The 12,335-nt window shown below is 30.6% G+C and overlaps 1 protein-coding gene across 3 annotated transcripts in view; it reads left to right on the forward strand.

Moving 5' to 3' along the window:
* Positions 1 to 12,335, forward strand: part of brun (trafficking protein particle complex subunit brun) — a 91,024-nt gene that overhangs the window by 40,338 nt on the left and 38,351 nt on the right. For all 3 annotated transcript variants that reach the window (XM_075360996.1, XM_075361014.1, XM_075361006.1), the window contains exons 12-14: positions 2,459 to 2,544; positions 5,637 to 5,763; positions 12,205 to 12,317. In XM_075360996.1, the coding sequence (XP_075217111.1) occupies positions 2,459 to 2,544; positions 5,637 to 5,763; positions 12,205 to 12,317 (326 nt within the window). The remainder of the gene's footprint in view (positions 1 to 2,458; positions 2,545 to 5,636; positions 5,764 to 12,204; positions 12,318 to 12,335) is intronic.

The raw sequence follows: 12,335 nt of genomic DNA on the forward strand, positions 1-12,335 counted from the left end.
CATTAATATAGATGTTTGTACCCTTTGGTTGTCCTTTTGTTATCCTTTTTTGTGTACTTGAAGAATATCCACCAACATTAACAAATGTCAATCTTGTTATTATATATATATATACGAGGTCTGTTCAAGAAATACGTAGACTGTTTGAATTGCTTGGGTCCAGTTGGTTCCAGTCAAATCTGCTTGGTGTTGCCATGTTCGTACAGATCAGCTGATTACAACACAGTTTTTTGATTGCAAATATTATTGGTTGCTTAGCTATGCAGTTGTTTGTGAAGTGTGTTTTTTTCGTTTGGTGGATTTTAGAATGAGTGACTTAACGAGCAAAGAGTTGCTGTGAAATTTTGTGTTAAACTCAGAAAATCTGCGAGTGAAACTTTTGATATGCTCAAGACGGCTTACGGCGATGTTGCTATGAAGTGTGCGACATGATTTAACTGGCATGGACATTTTAAAGATGGTCGTCAGTCGATTGAAGACAATGAGTGTCCTGGATGTCCTTCCATGTCAACTGACGACTCACATGTAGACAAAATCAACACCCTGGTTCAGGCAAATTGACGTCTGACCCTCAGAGAGCTTGCTGAAGAGTGTAGGATATCAGTTGGATCATGTTATGAGATTTTGGCCAAAAAATTGAAGATGCTGCGAAAAATTTGTTCCATGCCTGATGACAGATGACCAAAAAGCCCATCGTATCCAGGCTTGTCAAGAATTGCTTGAATGTTCAGAAGAAGATGAAAAGTTCTTGTGGAGGATCATAACAGGTGATGAATCTTGGGTGATCGAAACAAAAATTCAATCGCCCGGTGGATGGATGAAACATCTCCTATCTCCCAGACCAAAAAAAGCTCGCCAAGTTTGTTCCAATGTGAAGGTGATATTGACAGTTTTTTTTTGATGCTCAGGGTGTAGTCCACCAAGAGTACCTCCCTCAAGGCTCCACAGTGACCGGACTTACTACATTGAAGTTCTCAAACGTCTGCGGGACGCTATCTGGTGGAAAAGGCCAGAAATGTGGAAGAGTGGTGACTGGTTTTTTCATCACGACAATGCTCCAGTCCATTCAGCCCTCAGAACTCTTGAGTTTTTGGCCAAACACTCGTTCACTGTTTTTCCCCACCCACCCTACTCTCCTGACCTCGCTCCGTGAGACTTCTTCTTGTTCCCCAAACTCGAAAGACCTTTGAAAGGAAGAAGATTTGAGACAATTCCCGAGATTGAGGCAAATACGACGAAAGAACTGAAGAACATCACAAAAGAGCGTTCCAGGACCGTTTTCAAAAGTGGAAACACCGTTGGGATAAGTGTGTGCGTCGGGGAGAAGAGTACTTTGAAGGGGACCCAGACAAGTAACTTCTAAATAAAGTATATTTTGTTTTATGACATTAGTGTATGTATTTTTTGAACAGACATTGTATTTAGCTCACAACAACAATATACAAACATACAAAATCATATAACATAGCGATAACATACCTAATGAGTAGAACAGATGTAATTCAAATCCGACATACATTTTGAATTCATTGTAAGTATGTCTGCCTAAAAAATACCAGTAATAATAATAATAATAATATGATTGATGTCAGGGCGTGAACAACAATAGCAGTTATTGAGGATGGTCACACATCTTTGTGCAGTTCTATTAATTTCTTTAGAGTATTAAAAACTTGTTATTTTTTTAGTTTCAAAATTTGTAGCTCAGTTTTGAAAAATTAAACAGTTTAGTAATACAACTAGTTAAATATTTTTTGGAGGAGTAAATAAAATGGGCTGATTTTGTTTAATGTGTATTATGTATACAACTATTTGTTTACAATTAATTACAGAATGAAGTAGGTCTTTGAATTCCATGTAATTGTTGGAATGGTTTTGTGAGATCCTGCATCATAATAACAAATTACATATCATTGCAGTTCTTTATGTTGAATTACTTTCTCAGTTGTATTGAAATATATTTACATTATAGGTATACTAGTAACTGGCCAATGTATTTCAAATTTACTAATTTTATTTTCTTCAAGCAACTACAGGTAATCACCCAATTACAGCCACTGATGAGAAATTTCATTTCTTTAGTATGTGAAAAATGTCAAGCATGAGCATCTTTCATTTGCTACAAAAATTCATTAATTAAATGTTATATGAATTAGAAATAAATTTGTTAGTTTCTGATATAATTGCCATTAATTTAATTCATTTTAAATAATAAATAGAATGATTTACTAATGTAGTTTCAGTAATTCACTATTTATGGATAAAAATAAACTATTGGTGATGCAAGTGAACATGTTTTAACATAGGTACTGTAAAGGGCAAGTGGTTTTTATTTCACTGTGTACCATAATTACAAAATTATTAATATTAAAAAAATGAATTATAATATATATTTTTTCCATTTTTTTTAATTAGTATTGCTTATATATATTTTTTTTTATTGTTTTATTTTCTTTAGATTACTTATGGGTTGCTGAGGAGATGTGTGAAGTTACATTAGAACTTAGTAACCCTTTTACATTTGAATTAGAAGTTTCTAATATGGTAATGTCAACTTTTAATAATATTCTTGATCTAATAACATTTTAATATGGTTGTAAATTTTCATTAACTGAAATTAATTTAGAATAATGTATTTTCATATATTTTAAGTATTATTTTGATGACATAAACCAAAGTAATAAAAAAATTGAAATAAATTAAAATTTTCAATTATGACAAAACACTTTCTGAAGAATAACTGACAAACTCCTCTTTTTTCAAACTTATTTAAAATGAATTCTACTAAAATTTGATTTGACATTGCAGCTATGTATGTATATGTAAAAGCAATTTTACTGATATGCAAATAATAATAAAGTAAATACATATATTTAGATTGTGGACAAGTAGTGTATTGGTTTTTAATTCTGTCTAATAATTTTTTTTGTATGATGGATTTTGTTAGTAGTATTCAGGGCTAATTAAAGAGAAAGAGAGAGTGTTTTATATGAGGGTCATCCAAATATAAACTGGAATTTTACCACATGGACTGAGGAAATCAGTGAACATGATGGGGCGCTGCAGGAAGTTAGTTGGATATATATGGAAGTAGCAACAGCCCAGCCATGCCTGTTGGTTACATTCCCACATCAGTAGCAGAATGTCTGAGCAGGAGGTGCCATTTTCTGTTGTGCAATGAATTATAATCCAATCCTCTGAAATTTTGACTTGATTCCAGCCACAGTTTGGAGATGTCACCCTGTCAACAAGTGTTTCATTGGGCCAAAAGATTTCAAAGTGGCCATGATAGAGTGGAGAACGAAAGTTACATACGTCTACCTATGGACCAGGGTCAGTGATGACAACATTCAGGTCGTTCATGAACTTGTGGAAGAAGACTGCCACATAACCATAACTGAAAGTGTATCAAAGGTGGGTGTAAGTGTTGGGAGTGTGCATAAAGTGTTGTCAGACACTCTTGGATACAGCTAAGTGTCAACAAGGTGGGTTCCATGTCTTCTCACAGAGGCACAGAAAAATGTATGAAAAAACATTTATCATCAGCTTCTGAATCACTTTGAGGAAGAAGGAGAGGCATCTTTGGACCATATTGTGACCTGCAATAAAATATAGGTCCACAACTACTCTCTGGAAAGCAAGAGAACAAGTGTGAAGTAGAGGAAAAATGGGGAGAGGACACTAATCAAGGCCAAGAAACAGTTGTCAACTGGAAAAGTTCGGGCAACTGTGTTTTGGGACTCAAAAAGGTGTAATGGTGATTGATTTCCTACGAAGGACAATAAATGCACAGTATACTACTGCCAGTTATTAGATGATGTCAGGACTATTTATTGCAACAAACTATGCCAGAAACTGATTTGCAATGTCCTCCTCCTTGACAACGCTCAGATGAATATAGCAACTCAGACTTGGAATATAGCTTGTTAAAATTCATTGGACAACTCTTAAACACCCACCTTTTTTTTTCTGTTTTACCTCTGGAACCACCATAAGGTATTACTTCAGAGGATGATTGAGGATGATATGAATGTAAATGAAGTGTAGATATGTACAGTCTCAGGTTGATCATTCCTATGATGTGTGGTTAATTGAAACTCAACCACCAAAGAACACCAGTATCCATGATCTAGTAATCAAATCTGTCTAAAAGTAACTCCCTTTACTAGGATTTGAACCTCAAACAGTTCAGACTTGAACTTTGTGATTTTTTAGGAGGGGAAAAATTTAAAGATGATGGCACAGTCGAGCATTATGTGCGCAACTGGTTGATGCGCAAGGGGGGGCTTGATGGGAACCTTGTTTTCTTTTGATGAGGGAATCAGGAAGCTACTTACCTGGTGGAGAAAATATATTTCTGTTAAAAGAAACAATGTAGAAAAACAAAATAATTAATTTGTAATTTTACCTAAATCAGTAAAGCTATGAAAACAAATTCTGGTTTATATTTGAATGCCCCTCTTAATTGCTTAAAGATTTTGTGCCCTTTTTATTTTGTGGGTTTGATTAAAAGTGTATTCTGTAGATTGAACTGATGTCTTTATTATGTATGTATGTATGTATGTTTAATTTTAGGATCTAACCCAAACAGCAAATACTATATGAAACATGCTTCAGAAAACGGTTTCTGAGGATACATTCCATTTCTTGTATTCAAAAATGTGTAATAAATCAATAGTAAAATCCGTAGGATTTGTTATATTAGTATAGAACTATTTTTTAATTTATCGTACTAATTTAATGAACCTATTGCAATTTTTAAAAATTATATTGCATTGTATTAGGAAGTTTTTATTTATTCAAAATGGCATTATCAGTATTTATTGTTTTAATTAATATATTACAGTGCAATTTTATAATATATAATGTAATATAAAATATTTTTTTGTTAAATATTTGTGTGTTATTAATGATGTGGTAGTTATAAGTTGTTACAGAATATATTTACTGCTGCACTAATGTAGATTTTGAATTGTGAACCACATCATTAGTTTTTCTTCCAAGTGTAATATGATTTATCTTAATATGAGTTTACATTGTGTCTCATATATTGTTTGTATTACCCTAATATATCACAAATTATTGCACAGTGTTTATGTTTGTTATTGGGCACAGGATCTGAAAAAGAAATTAATTATAAAAATTAGCAGGTTTGATTTATCACATTTTTTTAGTGTATATTATATAATAAATTTGAAAAAATGGAAAAAAAGTGATTCCTTTCTTACATTCATATTTATTGAAGGAAAAATTGTGTTACCTGAAATATCTGCAGTACAAATAACTATAATTATTATAATAAAATACATAGGATAATATTTTAGATAACATAACCAAATAACCGAACTGTAGACATGTACTAGTAGATGGCATTCTTGTTCTCAGCACTTGATCAAGTAACAAGGAAGGTAAACTGCAGTTATTATTCATAAAAAAATTCATTCTGTTTTGCAGTTTTTTATAATTGTGTTTAGATTAGAATTTTCTGAAAAGTGTTTTGTTAAATAAAAGTATGTTTTAAATAACACTGATCTGAACTTGTTTTACAGCATTGTTATGTTCAAAATGTTCTGTTACAATTTTTTTTTGTATCCTTGAGGGCTTTTCTGTGTGATTTATTTATTGTTTTATTTTAGCGACTCCTCACCAGTGGTGTTGTATTTGAAAGTTTACCATTGACTTTGTCACTTCCACCTGAAGCTGTTAATTATTCTGTCACATTGATGGGTTTTCCAAAAGAGACAGGGGAATTAGAAATAACAGGTACCGATTTTTTAAAGTTGTTAAATTCATTTTTAATTTTTACATTATTGTTTTTATTGACTGTTAAAGTTCCATGTGCAGTATAAAATTTATGTAGTATTATATTTATAATCACTTTCATATTATCAGATGAGAATTTTATCCCTTAAGTCTGATCATTTATGTTTGGAACTAATATAAACAAACTCTGTTATTAGTTACTGGCAAGCTGTCTCCTGGATCAAATGAAAGTGCTTAGCACTATATTGCCTGATATTAAATTGTACTTATATAATATAATTTGTAATTTTATTATTTCTGTGATAATTGGTTATATCAGGATTCAGATAATACTTTAGCCATTGCAGAAGTTTTATTCACTCAGTTTGTCTTTGTTTATATCAAATCTAAATTTGTAAATTGAATAGATTAGAGAGACTTAATTTTTTTGGAGTATTATTTTTCATGTAAACATTTGTTACAATAGGGATCATATCATATATATTATTAATCACAATAAATATTATTATTTTATATAATTTATTATTATAAATCATCACATTGATAGTGCTCTGCTCTGATAAATTTTATGTACAATTTTAATATACTTCCATGTGAAGTATTTGTAAATGCATGCAAAGCAGTTGTAGTGTTTTTTTGAGTTTGATACCACTGATTATTTAGAAATATTCATTTTTTTTTTGTTTCTAACAACTGTGAACCATGTTTAATGCTTTCCTTAGAATCCCTCCCTTACTTTTCAACTAGAACGTTTTAAGTCTCTCACTGATCTTTTTCCTGAATTTTTCTGTCACCTCTATTTTCTTTTGGATTCCTTCTCCATAGAAAACCCTTTTCTTGAGATTTCTTTTAATATTTTTTTGATTAATTCCTGATTTTCTGTTAGTGAGACCAGATATTATATTCCTGCTTTCTAATTTCGTCTTTCTAATTTTATCACAATATATACTTTTAGTTTTATCTAGATGAAAGAAAAGGATATTCTTGAAAATTCTATTATCACACATTCTGAACATGAGGTTTATGAAAGCCAATATCCTCTTGTGCATTTCTTTTATTTCTGGTATAACATTTTGTGGGAAGAGTATATTTTTTGAGTATATTACAAGAATCATTGTATTATTCTGTATAGAACCAAATGTTTTCCTTAAAAATCTCCTTTTTTACTTCCTTGTACAAAGTAAAGGAAGTATTGTGATCATGAAAAATTTTGGTTTTCAGATTTCAATGGAAATATCCATTTTGAACATCCCTGAATCCATTTTGACTAGTTTTGGCGTAACGTCTGTACATATGTATGTATGTACCTTGTATAACTCAAAAACGATTAACCATAGGATGTTGAAATTTTGGATTTAAGACTGTTGTAACATCTAGTTGTATATCTCCCCTTTTGATTGCAATTGACTAAACCAAAAGTGTTCAAAACAAGCCCAAAATCCCCAAAAATTAGGATTTTGGACTTTTTCTTAAATTTAGTATTAAGGCCTCATTAAGAGCTTTTCAATGATATATAATAAGTGGTACTTATCTTCATTGGTTCCAGAGTTATAGCTAAATAAAAATTTAATTAATGAAATATTTGGACCTTACAAGGGAAGGCACATCGGTTTGAATCTTTCTTTTTCATCTCCTTTTTTTAACTTCTTCTTTTAATTTATTTTTTAACTTTTTTTTTTTTTAATTTAAATATATTGATTTATTAATAATTATTTACCTGTGGTTATAAGAATATTTTTACAGTAAATAATAATTATTCAATAATAAAAAAATAAAAAATATGAAAAAATCATAAGTTACTTGTGAAATAAAATTTTGTGTGAAAAATAGACCCTCACAAGAATAACATATACACTGAGGCATACATGCGTGATCTTTAATAAATTGCAAACAATTCTTACCTTTTAGTTCATTACTCTTGTTGAATTAATAATTGTATAAATATTTGATATTAATAAAAATCAATAGTTCAGTAATTGTGTAACTGTCCACTTTATTAAAGAATTGGAGGATTGTATCTCACTTTCAAATGAAATAAGTTTAAATGAAGTGCAGCAAAACATGTGTATATGTAATTTAATAGGTGTACAAGGAACTCATCTGGTGGCCACATCAGATTTTTTAGATTTCTTTTAAAAGTATCATACTGGTCATAATCAAGCATTCTGCAATGTAAATGCTTTTGAATGAATCATTTATAGAGAATGGATTAGAAATTTTTCCTAAAGATCCAACTGTAGAAGTTTTGTTTGTTAGTGTTTCTATGTTTATATTTCTAGTTTTATTACCCATTCAGAAATCTTTTAGGGGATTGTCGATATATAGAATTGTATGCTTTTTTAGTGAACAAAGACTGCCACATAATTTTTAGGTACTGCTTGTACTTCACGGATAAGAAGTTTAACAGCAAGAATTTCTTTAAAAAAAAATCGACTTCCCAAATCCACCTTTATATTCTCCTTTGGAAAAAATGGAATTTTACCAAACTATCAAAGAACTGAATCGAACCCAAAATAGAAAAAGAGTTTTCTATTTTTGGGTTTTATAAAAATGTAACAAAATTTGATTTGTTAATTAATTAATTAGTAATTACTAAATATTATTTTAAAAAAATCCTTAAGGTTTAAATTCTTAGTGGTATCAGTGAAGTAAGTAAATTACAACTTTTTTTTAAACAGAGGTATAAAAATCTTTTTGATGATTGTTTCTTACTATTTTTCTTAGTGTTAGTTAGTTAATTACTTTATAAAATTATATTCAAAACCTACAAAAGAATATAATGTAAAATAAGTGAAGTTTTTTTTTAATGAAAACAAAAATATTAATTTATGCAAAATTAAATTAGATCATAAATTTTATTAATTTTTGATCACTGCGCAGGATTTTTGTCAAATAATTAGTCAAAACATTCAAGGGGATTAACATCTATTGTTTCATACTAAATTACCTATCACAAAACACTATAATTAATCTTTGTTTTTGATGTAGTCTATGAAAATTCAAAAACATATCAGAATATTAAAAACTTTATCAATACAGCACTGTGAGTGACCTTGCTTTCTCTCCCTCGCAGCCTTTTATGCAATTTCCTATATGCGCATGTGCACAACAGCCAAACACCACACTGCTGGAACTGTGAAGCGCATAGTTCCATATAAAGATTTTTGTATCTTTTTTATAAACTGGGGGATGGCTACTGACATTAAGTTTAAGGATTATTTACTGTTAAGTATAAAGAAAAAAGGACTCATTATATTAAATGTTATTGGTAATATGAAGTGGAAATAGGGGGTGCTGCAGTTCTGTAGTACCTACACACAAGCTGCCACTGTTTGGCATTTATCATCAGTTTCCAGGATGGTACTCTCTGAAACATTCCTTCCATATGCTATGGTTTAATTAACCCATCAGGTTGTAATTATTATTGCTTCAGAACTCTAATATTATACTTTTTTTTTGTACATTTTTACTAATTTAGAAATTTTAATTTAGTCAATTTTAGTAGCAAAAAAATTAAATTTGAACAAAAGACTGTAAGAGTCCAGACCGAGTTAACACAAGAAATCTATCCAATCTGATGCAAGAAATCCGTCCAGGTGCTCAGTTCTTCAGTTAAACAGGAGTGTCCTGACCAATTAGTAATGATATAAAACTGACGTATTCAAAAGACATGAATAGAACCCAAAGACAGTATATTAAATCATTGTTACTGTAATTTTTATTATTAATAAAGACAAGTAAAGATTTTGTGTTATGAAGATTTCATAATACTGTATTGTTTATTCAATGTTTACTATATAAATGATTATTCTTATGTTGTTGTTTTATTTAATATTTATTCATATATTAAGGAGAGTTTATCTCCTTAATAGACGTTATCTATATTTGTAAAAAAAGAGTTGATTTCTTTGAAATGCAAGATTAAGGACCCCATAGGTATACAGGAAGATCTAATTTGACAAAAAGTTTCTATTTATTGCATGGATGGTTTTTATGTTTTTCTTTTTTCGATCTGACTGCTCATGCGGTAAACCGCACATTTTTATTGCAAAATCTGGCTACACAACTTTTTCTGAAATAGCCAGAAGATGCATTTTTTAATTATTTATCCATATGCCAAATAAAAAACATATATTGTCGATCATTATTTAAAGTTATTGGTTATCAAAGATTTAAAAAAAACTTTCTGTTATTTTTTAAATAAATTTTAAGTGAAACATCATTTAAAAATGAAATTCAGGACAATGATAAATCTTGATTTTTAATAACTTTTTAAGTGTTTACAACCTTTCTACTCCCAATATCAAGGCCGTAAACTGTAAAAATTTACTGTGTAAGCAATGTTGAATACATATTTAAAAAAAAAAATTGAAGAATATTCTTCTTGAAAATGTCTATTGAGGTGCACTTTTGGTTCCATAAGTTGTGGTTTGATAAATGGAGCTGTAGCTAAAAAATTACTACAATAAGTTCATCACATGAAATGTTAATAAAACATTAAAACATTTTGTGATCATTTATAATAAAAAAAATAATATCAGATAACAATATCGGTAAAATGTGTTAATAACACGTTTTTCTGAAATACATTAAATCGAAAACAACTAAATATATAACCCAAAAATAATCAAAACCATGTTATATATTGTGAAAATAATTTATATTATTCTTATTATTACTCTTATATTACTTCTTATATTACTCTTATTTATTTTATATAATTTATATTAAGCCATTCGCCGAATGGCTTTGATGGCTCATTGTAATTTATAACCATTTGGTAGTCCTGTAAAGGGCCGTTTTTTGCGTTTGCTCTTAGAAGAGCTGTTGGGTCCGGAAGCTGGTCTATAACGAAGTCGACTTGGATGTAGTTGGGGAGTTGCGGCTGGTTCATTGAAATTAGACCGGACCTCCCTGCAGTGTCGGGTTGGCATCGGTCGTCTTTTGCTGGCACAGTCGATGCAGTTCTCCCTGAGCAATCCAATCCTGGGCCAGCTCCCACTGCTGAATTGGCCGGCCAGGCTGATTGAAGCCCAGCAAGCTGGAGCTGGAAGGTAGCATCTGTGACTCCCTCAGCAAGCCGGCCAGGCCTGCTGCTTTGGCAGGAATGTTGGCATTTGCCAGGAGGTCCCACATTGAGGCGGTCAGGGAACTTCTTCCATTTTCTTCTTCTTGGTCTTCTCCAGGTGGTAGTTGACTATGAATTAAAATATCACTCTCATGCATGCTCTTTTATTGGAGCCTTAGAGTGGTAGGGCTGCTGTGCTGCCATCTGTGCGGCAGGAGTGACCCTTGTACCAACACATATGTGTACTGTACTCCTGCTGACATCTGAGCTACTACCATTGCCGTCAGCTGATATTAAGTTAGGTATATATGTGGTAACAGTATTTAGTGCTTCTTTAAGGTGCTAAATTTTAGTTGTGCTTGGTGCTTTTTTAAAGTGCTAAACCTTAATTGTGTTTGGTAATTTTACTGTGATTGTGATAGTTGTTTGAATTTCATCAGCATTCAAAATCAAATAATAAGCAAATTGAAAAATTTGGTGGTATTTTAAAAGTTGAATTTTATTTTAAGTTTATTGTTTATATTGAATTGATAATTTTATTATTTCAATTTTTAATTTTCACTTCGAATTTTTTTATCAGCTTTTCTTGATCTTTTTTTTCTTTAAAATTTAAAATATTTCTGCCAATTTCTTTTTATAAAATTAAAGTGATATGCAAAAAAGTAGTATTCATAGGACAAGTCGTAACCAGCAAAGAATTGTAAGACACTATAATCGATGTATCTCAAAAACTGAATCTCCTTTTATGCCCCAAAGGACAGGGTGAAGAGTTGCTTGGCTTTGTAACTGGGTTGAGCTGCTAAATGGAGCGAAAATGCGAAGCATAAGTTGTGGATTGATAAATGGAGCTGTAGCTAAAACATCACTACAATATGTTCATTGCGGTGAAATGCTAATATTTATTTTCTTTAAATATTTCAGTAAAATACTTAATATTCTCACAAACATGAGGATATGAACATGTTGAGGGTCCAGAAGGCAGAGTCCCTGGCTAGATGGTCAGGTGAGCAAAGTGAGCTCTTACCGGCTAATTAAATGTAAACATATAAATTCATAAAATAAAATTAAAAAATATTTGACAAAAATATAAGTAATCTATTTATTAGTATTATTATTTGTTGATAAAAAATATTATATATTTATTAATACATCATTTTTTATTCTAATTTATGTAAAAAATGATTAATGCTGGAAAATTTATTGATTAGTATGAAAAATCAACTATTCACTACTTCTAAAGTATGATTATAAATTTAATTTTAGTAATGCTTCATGTTGCACAATTTATCTATCATGAAAATTGTTTGATTCAGTGTGTAAAATGTGCATTGGATTGGACAAATGTTTATCTAGTTATCATACTTTTATTTCAGGGTATTCGACACATACTCTAGGTGTAAAAAGCAATTGCCGTTTAAAGAACATTCCAGAACTGGGACAACCAGTATACACTGTTGATGTGATTCCTGCTCTTCCTTTATTACATGTGAGTAATAAATATTTT

This window comes from Lycorma delicatula, chromosome 1 (genome assembly GCF_047948215.1).
Source record: "Lycorma delicatula isolate Av1 chromosome 1, ASM4794821v1, whole genome shotgun sequence".
NCBI lineage: Eukaryota > Metazoa > Arthropoda > Insecta > Hemiptera > Fulgoridae > Lycorma > Lycorma delicatula.